This window comes from Eumetopias jubatus, unplaced genomic scaffold (assembly GCF_037043125.1).
Source record: "Eumetopias jubatus isolate StellerSeaLion01/CBP00866 unplaced genomic scaffold, mEumJub1_p1.0 scaffold_3, whole genome shotgun sequence".
In the NCBI taxonomy this organism is placed as follows: Eukaryota; Metazoa; Chordata; class Mammalia; order Carnivora; family Otariidae; genus Eumetopias; species Eumetopias jubatus.
Window position 1 is genome coordinate 33,887,267 of NW_028274809.1, and position 13,883 is coordinate 33,901,149.

General features: G+C 37.8%; 2 protein-coding genes across 3 annotated transcripts in view; one reads left to right on the forward strand and one right to left on the reverse strand.

The window, feature by feature from the left end:
• The window catches only part of SUMO1 (small ubiquitin like modifier 1), a 28,794-nt gene extending 20,538 nt beyond the window's left edge, over positions 1 to 8,256 (forward strand). The window contains exons 4-5 of the mRNA XM_028124556.2: positions 1,618 to 1,689; positions 7,417 to 8,256. Coding sequence (XP_027980357.1) covers positions 1,618 to 1,689; positions 7,417 to 7,485 — 141 coding nt within the window. The 3' untranslated portion in view covers positions 7,486 to 8,256. The remainder of the gene's footprint in view (positions 1 to 1,617; positions 1,690 to 7,416) is intronic.
• Positions 8,257 to 11,438: 3,182 nt separating this feature from the next.
• KIAA2012 (KIAA2012 ortholog) overlaps positions 11,439 to 13,883 on the reverse strand; it is a 101,086-nt gene continuing 98,641 nt past the window's right edge. For both annotated transcript variants that reach the window (XM_088022074.1, XM_028121392.1), the window contains exons 22-23: positions 13,424 to 13,643; positions 11,439 to 11,577 (exon numbers count right to left, since the gene is read on the reverse strand). In XM_088022074.1, the coding sequence (XP_087878200.1) occupies positions 11,439 to 11,577; positions 13,424 to 13,643 (359 nt within the window). The remainder of the gene's footprint in view (positions 11,578 to 13,423; positions 13,644 to 13,883) is intronic.

The following is a 13,883-nucleotide window of genomic DNA, read 5'->3' on the forward strand; positions in this document are numbered from 1 at the left end:
GAAAATGTAATTGAAATTAGTATATATAAGAGACAGCCAAGATTTTAATAATTGAATCATATTACATGATACTAACTTAGGTAATACAGTTTTATTTTTAGATACCTGCTTTTTATAGTTTAAATTTGTAACCAACATAAAAATCACTTCTGCCAGAAGAAGAGAGATCACTTAGGTGTTAGGATAAGTAAAACAAACATTTCTGTCTCTGTTTCTGATGTTAGTTGTTAAATAACAACTCAGTAAAATCTGATTAATTGGGGCTCAGTTCACATTTTAATAATGTTGCTGGGAGCTATAATGGAGATGTTCACAGGCAAGGAACATATATTAAGTGCGCTCTGCTAGATACTTAGAGGCATTGTCATTTAATCCTTACAACAAGTAGTCTTTTCACCCCATCTATAGATGATGGAGTTGATTATTGAAGAAAAACAATGCAAAGTAAAGAGTTAAATTACAATGCTAAAGTGAATAAACTTTGATCCAAGATTGAAGGTGCTAGGTTTGGGGAGACAATTAAAAATACCAATTTAGAATCATTTCCAACTTTCTTATTTATGGTTCAGAGTATACAGTCTTTAGAAAAAGTTTATACTTAGTTCACAGTGGCTTGATAATCTTATATTTACTGATATACAAGGAATAGGAAACTTAATTTATCTGAAGTATGTAACATCCAATAGAGAGATTGAAAAGTACATAAAGTAAATATTTATTGAATCATTCTTACATTTTGATGTTTCAGACCGGTTTTTATAGAAACTTTTTTGACCCCAACAAAAGATAATGTTTTTTAAAAGATCCTATAATTAGAATAAAAAAATATTTTGCTTTTCTCAGTTATGCTTATTGTATTATTTTATAGAATCCTAGAATTTAAAATGAAATGAAGGGAAAATTTGCCTGGTCTCCTATATTTATGTGTTAATACTTACTGGAAGAGTTTTAATTTTTCTAATACTTTTGGACTAAAGAAATTCTTGATTGATTCTTACTAGTGAAGCAGTTTCTCTTTAAATGAGCCATTTCTTCTCTTTTAGCTATTTTTGTTGAGTAACTAATACCATTTTTGATACTTAACAGTGTTATCTATGTCATCACAGGTTACTGTCGCTCACCTGGCTAGCTACTGTGCTTTACGAAATTTCTGTGATTTAATCTGTTTAAAACTAATTTTGCTTGTATGGTTGGAAACTAGTGAGGGTGCTCATCCAATTTCAGATTTTATCTTTGATGTTAGCTTACAGATTTTAGAGGAAACTGGATAGAGTAGTGGTTAAGAGTATAAGCTTAGAACAGATTGGGCCTTAAATTGCTATCTAGCTTTGTATGCCCTCTCCATGCCTTAGATTCCTGAGCTGTGAACTGAAGATAAGGTGATAATACCTACCTTCCAGGGTTGTTGCGGCGAACATGATTATGTATGTGAAATACTTGATACAGGGAGGGCCTAGCAAATAGGTGGTACTCAATAAATGGTAATTAGGATAGATATGTCTAGCTTTATGTTCAGTGTATTCTGTTGAAGCTTTCATATTTGCTTTTTGTGCTCAAAGTTCCTACTATCTTTTAAGATTTGTGTGTGTATGTTTTTTTTTTTTTTTACCTTTTTAGGGAGTTCCAATGAATTCACTCAGGTTTCTCTTTGAAGGTCAGAGAATTGCTGATAATCACACTCCAAAAGAAGTGAGTATAATTTCTTCTCTGAGTGAAGAAAAATGTGAAATTCTGCATTGAATGATTTGGTTCACTGGAATTAAACTACCCTTTTCTTGAATATTCTGACTTAAGTGGTATATCGTTTGTCAGAAAGAAAAATAGTCTTTTGGGTTGAACGTCCATCTGTTGCCTTAAAAAGTGCCAATCAAAAGAGAGCTGGTGGAGCTCCTGGCTGGCTTAGTCGGTAGAGCATGCAACTTTTTTTTTTTTTTTTAATGAAATTTTTTTTTTTTTAAAGATTTTATTTATTTAATTGACAGAGAGAGACAGAGAGAGAGGGAACACAAGCAGGGGGAGTGGGAGAGGGAGAAGCAGGCTTCCCGCCAAGCAGGGAGCCCGATGCGGGGCTCGATCCCAGGACCCTGGGACCATGACCGGAGCTGAAGGCAGTTGCTTAACCAACTGAGCCACCCAGGCGCCCCGAGCATGCAACTCTTGATCTCAGGGTTGTGCATTTGAGCCCTCATGTTGGGTGTAGAGATTACTTAAAAATGAAAAAAAAATTTTAATTAGGTGGTTAGATTGATTGATTGATTGATTTTTAAAGACTGTTTATTTGACAGAGAGACACAGCAAGAGAGGGAACACAAGCAGGGGGAGTGGGAGAGGGAGAAGCAGGCTTCCTGCTGAGCAGGGAGCCTGATGCGGGGCTCAGTCCCAGGACCCTGGGATCATGACCTGAGCCGAAGGCAGACACTTAACAACTGAGCCACCCAGGTGCCCCTCTTTTTTTTTTTTTTTTTTTTGAAGATTGTATTTATTCATTTGTCAGAGCGCGCAAAGCTGGGGGAGTGGTAGGCAGAGGGAGAGGCAGAAGCAGGCTCCCACTGAGCAAGGAGCCCGATGCGAGACTTGATCCGAGAACCCTGGGATCATGACCTGAGCCGAAGGCAGATGCTTAACCAACTGAGCTACCCAGCCATCCCTAAAAAAATCTTAAAAAAAAAAAAAGGTGGAAAGTGGGACTTGAGTACTGCAATTGTCATAAGGCATGCATATATATATATATATATATATGCATAATTTTAAAGAGGAACAAGTATTCTTCACATTTGACAGACTTCTGGTGCACTTTCATGGTGATGGTGACCTTTTATGGTTCAATTTTGACGTTTGACCTATTTTGAGAACTTAATATAGAAGTTCAGTGTATATTAATATATTTGGCTTTGTCATCTTGATTTATGTTTTTCTATGTCTTTAATTGTTTCATCGTATGGACTGTTTGTCTATATATCCTCTCTCCTCTTAGAGGTATTGGAAAGTGATAAAGTATGGGACAGAGTGTGTATGTGTGAGTGCTTTTATATTTATACAGATTTCCCCCTCCAAATACAAAACATTTCTGATATTTCTGATGGTGGGAACGATGTATTGGTACTAATTTTTTATTTTAAAAACATTTCAAACTTAGAGTTGTTGCAAGAGTAGTATAATATTCTCCCATATAATCTTTTCATTAGATTCACCAATTAGTAACATTATGATGCATTTGTTTTATCACTTTCTCTGTATACACATATTATCATTATTGGATCATTTGAGATTAATTTGCAGATATTATGACTGACCTTTTATCCCTATTTTGGTTATCTCCTAAGAGCCACAGTTAAATGATGAAATATAGGAGATTTGACATTGCTATAGTACTCTTACCAAATATGCAGTCGAAATAGTCAGATTTTGCCATTTATCCCAGTAAGGTCCTTTATAGCTTTTTAAAAAAAAAACTTAACCTAGGATCCCATCTAGGATTAGTGTCTTCTGACTAGTTATATCCCTCTTTAGCTTCCTTTTATCTGGAACAGTTACTCAGTCTTCATTTTAAATCACACTGACATTTTTAAATAGTTCAGGTGCCATGTTTTAGAATGTCCTTCAGTTTGGGTTTGTCTGATGTTTCTTCATGATTAGATTCAGTTTTGCATTTTTGGTAGGAGTAGCACAGAGTGAAGCTATGTACTGCCAAGTGCATCACATCAGGAGGTACATGATGTCCATTTGTCCTGTTATGGGTAACATTAACTTTGGTCAACTTTAATTAAGGTAATTGCCAGATTTATTCGTTGTCAGATTATTTTCCTTTTTAATTAATAAGTAATTTGTGGGGAGATACTTCAAAACTGTATGAATATTCTTGAGAGATTGGCCAGTGGGGGCCCCTTCAAGTTGGTGTCTGTGTTCTCTTTGACAAGTTTTTATTGTGAAGTAATTTTCATCTTACAGAAAACTTATAAGAATAGTACTAAAAATTGTAACTGTCTTTCACCTGGTTTGGCCTATTTTTAACATTTTGCTACCTTCACTTAGTTATTTCTTTCTGCCCATATATGTGTGTATTTATTACTGGAACCACTTGGGAGTAGATTGCATACACCATTGTCATTTACTAAATATTTTAGTGTGTATTTCTTAAGAACAAGTATATTTTACATAACCACAGTACTCTTAAATTCAGGACACTTAACACTGTTAGAATACTTTACAACCTAATTTTATCATTTGTCCCAATTATGTCTCCTATAACAAATTTTCTCCTCCATCACATGATCCGTTTCAGTATCAAGATATTTTATTTAGGTGTCTCTTTAATCATCTTTAATTTGGAACAGTTCCTCAGCCTTTCTTTGTCTTTCATGACATTTACATTGTTAAAGGATACAAACCAGTTATTTTCTACAAAGTCCCTCAATTTGGGCTGGTCTGTTTCCTCATGATTAGATTCAGGTTATGCATTTTGGACTGGAATACCACATATGGTGATGTGTCTTTCTTAGGGTGTAATATCTGGAATACATGAAGTCAGTCCCTTCTTTATTATCAGTAAACAGTGATAATGTTTATTCTTATCACTCAATTTAACTGTTTTCTTTTTTTACAGTGTAGATATTTTTCCTGTTGTAGTTTGTGGGGACATAGTTTGAGACTATGTGAATATCCTCTTTGTCATTAAAACTTCTCCCTGGTTTACTATCCACCTAATTTCTTGAGTACATTTTTTTTTCTTTTTAAGATTTTATTTTTTAAGTAATCTACCTAATGTAGGGCTTGAACTCACAGCCCTGAGATTGAGTCTTATGACAATTGCAGTGTCAGTCCACTGACTGAGCCAGCCAGGGGCCCCTTGAGTATTTTCTTAATGTCTGGCACAGTAAGATACTCATCTTGTATTTTCCCTGTCCTAATTTGATATAATCTCTACAACACAGTAGATATTGACTACATTTTTAGTGACACTTTCCTCCCTGTCATTAAAATTATCTTTTCAGAAGTTTTTAATGGGGCAGAGGGAGACAGGTATTTAGGGAGTAACTCCTGGTACTGTTGCTCATTCATCTCTACAAGGGTATTTCTTTTTTTTTTTTTTTTAAAGATTTTATTTATTTATTTGAGAGAGAGAGAGAATGAGAGATAGAGAGCACAAGAGGGAAGAGGGTCAGAGGGAGAAGCAGACTCCCCGCCGAGGAGGGAGCCTAATGCGGGACTCGATCCTGGGACTCCAGGATCATGACCTGAGCCGAAGGCAGTCGCCCAACCAACTGAGCCACCCAGGCGCCCTCTACAAGGGTATTTCTTGAAGCTGATTGCTTCACATTTTCCATAGTTGTAGGATATGCACTGCCTTCCTGACTTAAAGGTTTCTTGTAATGTTTGGCATTTTGTTCCTTGCAGTATTTACTAGGCTATCATATGTGCAATTAAAATTAAGTTTTGGGGTACCTGGCTGTCTCAGTGGAACATGTGACTCTTGATCTAGGAGTTGTGAGTTCGAGCCTCACGTTGGGTGTAGATATTACTTAAAAATAAAATCTTTAAATGAAGTTTTAATAGCATCTTTAATAATTATTTTAATATTCATATATATACCACAACCAAAATATCCATAACACTAAAGCCAGCCTAATCACTTAAAAAGTCCTAAATTCATGTTTTTTTTTTTTTAAGATTTATTTATTAGAGAGCATGAGCATGGGGACTGAGGTGTAGAGGGAGAGAGAAAGAATCTCAAGCAGATTTCCACCTGAGTGTGGAGCCCGATGTGGGGGCTCTATCTCGCAACCCTGAGATCATGACTTGAGTGCAAACCAAGCGTCAGACGCTCAACCCACTGTGCCACCCATGCACTCCTATGTCTGTTTTATTTTTAAATTTCTTAGAGTATTTTTTTCATTTTGTAATTCACCAAAAATGTCATCTGCAACTTTTCTCATTAGAGATTACTGATCATAGACTTTCCTTTTATTTTTCATTTGCTTTTGTGGTCTGCTGTAGTTTAGTGGAATATGCTAGTTTTTGTTTTCAGTCTGCCTGTTACAGTGCTTCTGAACCCTGACTGCACACCAGAATCAACAGATTGATGTTCCTTTACCCTCACCAAGGGTAATACCTGGGTTTCTGTGTGACACCATGCCCACTTATGTACTCTTTTCTTTTTTAAAGGATACTTATAGTTAAAAATAAAAGTAATAAAAAGCAAACTACTGAAGTTTATAAAATGAAAAGTAAATATACTCTGAATCTCTCTGCATTCCCATTTCTCAGAGGCAGCCATTGTTAATAATGTCAAGAAAAAATTCCAGAATATTTCGGTGCATATAGAACACATTAAAAAAAAAACAAACCAAAAAAACACACTTTGCTTAGTGTTCTGTAAAAGGCATTTTAAAGGACCCCTTTTTTTCTTTAAGAATTGAAAAGGGCTAGGCTGACCATGACAAATGTAGCTTATAAAACTAAAGTTATCGAGTAAGAGCAGATGTATAGATCGTTTCTACCTTCAGAGTGGTCACTATCACAGTAATAGTTATATGCCAGAAGGACTTGCAGATGACAGAGCAGACCACTTCAGAATGAATCCTTAGGCAGTATTTTTCTAACTAAAACCACATATATTTAAAAATGAGATCAGGTTTTTTGAAATAGATTCTATCAGGTAATTACATCTAGATGTAAGATGGTTTTTTAGAAAAGATGTCATCAAACTATTGCTTAAATACATGTTTCATTAGATTTAAAAGTCTTTTGAGGTATTTTTTTAAAAAACCCCTTCAGGGGCGCCTGGGTGGCTCAGTGGGTTAAGCATCTGACTCTTAATTTCAGCTCAGGTCAGGATCTCAGGGTTGTGAGATGAGCCCAACGTTGGGCTCCACACTGAGCCTGCTTAAGATTCTGTCTCCTTCTCCCTCTGTCCCCCTTTTCCCTGGCTCACGCACTCTCTCTCTCTAAGAAATAAGTTAAAAAGGGGCGCCTGGATGGCTCGGTCGTTGGGCGTCTGCCTTCGGCTCAGGTCGTGATCCCGGGGTCCTGGGATCGAGCCCCGCATGGGGCTCCCTGCTCAGCGGGAAGCCTGCTTCTCCCTCTGCCTGCTGCCCCTGCTTGTGTTCCCTCTCTCACTGTGTCTCTCTCTGTCAAATAAATATAAAAAATTCTTAAAAAAAAAATAAAAACACACTTTATATGTTGAATAAACTGGGAGGTGAAATTGCTCAGCAGGGTCAAATGAATGACTTCACAGAATCAGGAGGAAAGACATACCTCTGTGTTCTTTAAAGGAAACCGGGATTCTTAATCTTAGAACAGGGTAACAATAATCACTTTTGTATCTTTTTGTACTTTAAAACAATGGCCACATAATTGCAGCCAATTAAAAAATAGTACTTTTATAAATTCTAACATTTTTTTATCCTCTTACAGCTGGGAATGGAGGAAGAAGATGTGATTGAAGTTTATCAGGAACAAACAGGGGGTCATTCAACGATTTAGATATTCTTTTTATTTTTTTCTCTACCCTCAATCCTTTTTTATTTTTAAAAATAGTTCTTTTGTAATGTGGTGTTCAAAACGGAATTGAAAACTGGCACCCCATCTCTTTAAAACATCTGGTAATTTGAATTCTAGTGCCCATTATTCATTATCACTTGTTTTCATTGTGCTGATTTTTGGTGATCAAACCTCAGCCCCCTTCATATTGCCCTCTCCTTTTTAAAAATTACGTGTGTGCACAGAGAGGCCACATTTTCCAGGACTGTGCATTTTCAGGCTTGTGATAAATAAGATCGACCAATGCGAGTGTTCATGATGACTTTCCAATTGGCCCTGAAGTTCTAGCATGTGATTGCTTCACTCCTGGACTATGACTTTCAGTGGGAGATGGAAGTTTTTCAGAGAACTGAACTGTGGAAAAATGACCTTTCCTTAACTTGAAGCTACTTTTAAAATTTGAGGGTCTGGACCAAAAGAAGAGAAATATCAGGCTGGAGTCGAGATGACAGGGATGGTGAGAGTAATGACTAACTCCAAAGATGGCTTCACTGAAGAGAAAGCATTTTAAGATTAAAAGAAGTCTTGTCAGAAGATCCCAGAAAAGTTCTAATTTTGATTAGCAGTTAATAAAGTTATTCATGCAGAAGTGTATTCAACAGAACACTGCTCTTTTTGATTTTATTTGTACTTTTTGGCCTGGGATATGGGTTTTAAATGGACATTGTCTGTACCAGCTTCATTAAAATAAACAAAATATTTGTAAAAACCGTACTAATGTTTATTTTATTTTTAATTGTATAGAAAGAAAAAAAATGCCTATAACAAAGTTTTCTTGCATAATACTGGAAATTATTGTTTGTACATGGTACAAATAAATTTTTCAGTACTGTACAGTGGTGATGATCATGACTTTGAAGCACTGAAAGCTACTGAAGTGCCTTTGAATTAAGGGTTTAATTAAGGCCATGCTACCTTCTTAAGTAGTGTTCTGTTCTTTTTTTCTTAAACTGGATATTCCTGTGTGGTGCATATCTATGATATAGTTACCCAATCATGTTGAATAAATGGGCATGCCAAAAATTCTTAATTGATTCATATTGATAAGATCTTAAGTCTTTCCTTTAACAATTTACAACATGTTCTCTGCTTAGTTAAGGTTTGGTAATACTTTGTTTATATTTTCCTTTTATTTCTTTATGTTTTAAATATTTACACTTTGTGTAAAATGAAAGTACCAAATTAGTGCCTATTAGAGGGCTTAACCTTTTAACTCTAACAAATCACAGAATTTAGTATCTGTGTGCATACACATAATCCAGTTTCATGTTGTCCCAGGTAGAATGTCATCTGAGTACTTTAGAAGAGCAAATAAAACCTATCTCTTAGTTTTATAAACCGTTACAGCTTAAATACCCTACTCAAGTCACCTGTTAAAAAAGAATTGGCTTGCCTTATAAATTCCTACATCTGATCCTAACTGAAAAATTATTTGTATTGTACATGTATAGTTTAGGTAAATGAGAGCGTTTAGACTGTCACCTGGCATTTATTAAATAGTGACTAGGAATGGGGTCTGTTTCTGGAAAATCCTAATTGCATATTCCTGTCAGGCCTGAGTTACAAACTTGATAGGCTATTTGAGCTATTCAGAATGCGTGAGTATGTCGTTTGGTATCTTAATTTTGTTTGCATCTCTGTCTGAAAGTTCTTTATTTTAGGTTTTTTAGGTTCTTTTATTTTAGGTTCTTTATTTTAGGCATTTAGGTGGTGGACCTTAGCTACTGGGGAAATCATTTTTTTAGTTTATCGAACTCTTCTAAATACACTGCATTCTGCTATGGTAAACTTAGTAAAATGTGCGTATCTGGTGTAGTAGTGCTGGTAAAATAGGACTTTCACAGCAACAATTTCATAGGACATCAGATTTGGAAAGGGACCTTGAATAACATTTAGTGTAGCCGCTCCACCTGGTGCTTGACTGCAACATCCTAAATTTGTAAGAGAAGGGAGAAAATAAAGTCGGTAATGGTAATTTCCCCCACAAGGGTGTTTTCCTTGCGTGCTCTTCTGTATTATTTGACATGCTCCTTTCTCATCTGCTTAAGCATTACTGAATGACTTGAATGAATGAATGAATGTGCAAGTAGGATGGACAATTTTGAGAAAAAATTTGTGACATATTTAAAATCACTGTGATAGCCAGTATTTTGGCCATTTTATTTCTGTTTTACATAAAGCAAGAAGTTAAAAAGCATCAAATCTAAGCAAGTCCAATAATAGCAATACAGAATCAAAATGAAGCTTGACTTCTGGTTTGTGGAAGTACAGTTCCTGTAGAGAGCAAATACTTTACAAGCTTTGGTGAGAAATTTTGAGGGAATCATCTGTAAATAGTTTTTCAGCTGCAGACTGTGGAGTATTGAGTAGGGCCAAAGGGAATTTGTGGGAAAATTCAGGTTCAGATGCTGCTTGCTTTAACGTCCTCTTCCGTATCTTGCTTGTAAAGATCTTTCATCCCTTTTAATGATCATTCTAGGATAGGTACTTTAATTAGATACTTGATATTTAAAGAGACGTTAAAGAAGAATTATCTAATCAAACTATACCTTAATAGCATCAGTATGATTTTAAAAACGGGGAAGTTATGGGGGCGCCTGGGTGGCGCAGTGGGTTGAGCGTCAGACTCTCGGTTTCAGCGCAGGTTGCGATCTCAGGGTTGTGAGATTGAGCCCCACTTCGGGCTCTGTGTTCAGTGCGGAGTCTGCTTGAGACTTCCTCTCCCTCTGCCCCTCCCCACCACATGCTCGCTTGCTCTCTAAATAAATGAATAAATAAATCTTAAAAAAAAATGACATTATGTGAGTGGTCGGATCTTAAAGGCACAGGAACAAACCCTCCAGATTTGTTAATTACCAGGGGTCTAGAACAGTGCTGTCCAGTAGAACTTGCTGTGAGAATGGAAATGTTCTGCATCTGCACTGTCTAATAAGGTAGCCAGCCAGTAGCTACATGCGGCTGTTGAGCAATTGAAACATGGCTAGTGTGACTGGAGAACTGAATGTTTTAATGTACATTTAAATAGTTACGTGTGGCTACTTTGAATGTTTTAACATACATTTAAATAGTTAACGTGTGGCTACTTATTGGCCAGTGCAGCTCTAGAATCTATATTTTGAGGAAGTGAGAATACTCTCAACAAAACGGCTCATTTTGCTCAAATGAACATTTATCAAGTGATTGCCTTATTCTATTATTTTATAAAGATTTTATTTATTTGGCAGAGACACAGCGAGAGAGGAACACAAGCAGGGGGAGTGGGAGAGGGAGAAGCAGGCTTCCTACTAAGCAGGGAGCCCGATGTGGGGCTTGGTCCCAGGACCCTGGGATCATGACCTGAGCCGAAGGCAGACGCTTAATGACTGAGCCACCCAGGTGCCCCGTGATTACCTTGTTTTAAACGGACATTACATTTTAGATTCTTAGGCTGAAATGGATGTGGTTTTGCCTTTTAAAGAGACAATAAAGTTCTCAATATATGAACTAACTGCTTAGCTTATTCAGAATTATTTGCATTATGGAATTTCTATACATCTGCAACTCTTTCAGACACACTGTGAAGTGAAATACTTTGATCATCTTAAAGATGATGTAAGTCTTACTAATTGAAATTCAACTGAATTTACTGAAATTCAAACAACAAATGAAATTATTGGCCAGTTTTAGGCACCAAAGCTTCTGGATTTATGTGGTTCTAGAGAACATTAAGGATTTAGGTGAGTGAAGAGTTTAAATGAGTTAAGTCACATGTGTGGTTGGGAAGGGTGGTGGGAATGGAGGTCCTAGAGTGAAGCGAGGTGTGCGTTGAGGTGAACCAGATGAAATGGGACATCATTATAGAAGTTTGTCTTTTTCTGTCACTACCTCCCAACTTACTTTTTAGTTTTCTTCTAGCCTTAAGGTCTGGGTATTTGTAGGAACTGGAAGTATGAGTAGACCCACGATCTGGAAATGTTGTGTGTCCACCGCAAGGCACTGGCTTCCTTACAGAGTTCTTGATGGAAATGAAGATGTTTCTCCAAAGCAGCTTTTTGCCTAAGGAGACAACCCACCCACAATCCCAGTATGATTAAGCATCCTAAAAATTGCCCTTCTAAGCTAGTAGAAGAACTTTGGATTTGAGCAAACATCAGTTAGACTTGGGGCTACTGATCTTGCATTTTAGTGGAAGATCATACCCTATTTGTTTAGTAACTTTACACATGAGTTTTGGAGTTTCATGAGCCTTCTACTGGAAAAGCAAAAGCTAGCATTTCTTAAACTTGTATTGCTGGAAGGGACTCCCTTGTTTTAGAGATGAGGAAACAGGCCAGAGAAAGAAGTTAAAATACCTGCACCAATGTCACACAAGTGAAGATGAAACAAAGCCAGCTGGCGTTACCTTCTAACCCTTGGTGGAGTGAGGCTCTACCTCTCACACACCGCCTTAGTTACTTGGTTTTCTGCTCTCAGCTACTTGGACTAGCTTTACGGAATTGTTTAGCTTGCTTTTGGTCTCAATACTTACGAACCCTGTCCTGCTGCTCTTGATATATGGAATACATAATTTTGAATTTGAATCAAGACTTCTCTAATGATCTGTTTTTTAATTCACATAACAGCTGGGGGATGGCGGGGGAAACCCAACAGTTAAGTCCAGGAGTGGAACAACTCTAGGTTCGGTGGAAAACCTTGAAATAGAATTGTTCTGGCTGCCTTCTCTTTCTGGTCCCCTAAAGAGTACTTACTAGCTTAGATTCAGCTTAAGTTGTAGAAAATACATTTCAGGGGGGGGTAAACTGTTTACAGTCAAGATGGGACTCACATGGTTTTCTGTGTCATGCTTCTATACCCTTCAGTTTTGATGGTTCTAAAGAGGGATGTCTATTTGTTGCTTTCACTAAGGAGTGGAAATTCACGAGAAAGCAACTATAGAGGACCTAGCTTTTAAAGAGTTAGTGGAAACCACATTGCTCAAGAAATTCTATTATCAGAGAGATGAAATGATCATTACTACTGTAAAAGAACACAGCGAGGGAAAATGCCACTGGCCCCTGATAATTAGTTCTGCACTATTTCTCCAAACAAGGCTCTCATGAGGTCTGGTCTTCGCTTACTTCTCTGACCTCATCTTGGAAGTATTCTTCGTGCCTTGTTCACTTAGTTCCAGCCATACTGACTTTCTTTTATTCTCCCAATGTGCCAGTTTCATTCCTTCCTTTGAACCTTTGCATTCACTGTTTACCTGCTGGAATATTTTTCTCCCAGATGTTTATGCGGCTAACTGTCATTCAGGCTTCTCCTTATAGAACACTTTCTCTGAGAAGTTTTGCCCTGACCGACCAATCTAAACCAAGCCTCCTGCAATCCTATCACATGTTTAAAACCTTTTCTGTCTAGCATCTATTGCCAGCTAAAAAAAATATTTGTCTCCCTACCCCCAGCCCTAGAATGTAAATGCCAAGGGAGAAGGGACATCTGTTTTGCTTACTTCTGAATTCCCAGTGTCCATAAGAGTGTTTGGCATATAAGAGGTAACCAAAAAATACTGAGAAGGGCAGTGGTTCTGAATCAGGGGGTCTTAGATGTGGTCCTGGCACAGCCCCCAACTCACTCTTCGGCCTTGATCAAGTTCCTTCCCCTTCTTTAGGACTCCATTTTCTTATCTGTAAACCAGAGTGCTGGGAGAGATGAAATCTAAACTCCCTTCCAGCTTCAATACAAGTTCTATTAGCCATGAAGAAATTCTGTGACACTGACTGCAAAAGAATCTGTTTTTTAGTTCTTCCAGATCATGCTTATGGAAGGTGGGAGAACTGCTCTTGTCCAGAGGCGGTGCAAGTTTGGTATTAGCACCAGGGAAACAAACCCCCTGTGGCAACTGTTCCCGATTATCCCCTACCTGGCTTCTTCCTGAGCTCGTGTCCGGGCTCCCTCCAGATCCAGCCTTGCAGCCTCCTCTCCCCTTCGCCTCCTTGCCTCTGCTTCCAGCTGAGCCTTCTCTCCGGCTTCCTGTTTCCTCCGCTGGGGCTCCAGCCGTTCTTCTTCAGCCATTTCCAGCAGGCGTTTTTCCTCCTCTGCTAACTGCATTTCCAATTCCTTCTGCCTCTGCTTCTCATCCTCTGCAGAAGAGAAAAGGAGGGTAGGCTCAGCAGAGGTCTCAGTACTGGAGAGAGTTCTCGGATCTAACTCCCAAGTCTGATTCCCAGGGACGCCCCCCAAGATATTGGTGTAGCTTACCTACCTGCCAGCAGGCTGCCAGCTCCTCAGTGGGGATCATGTTGGGGTCAATTTACAAATTTAAGAGTCCTTTATCAAGCACCTACTGTGTGCACTGCACTGTGCAATGAGTACAAAACCTT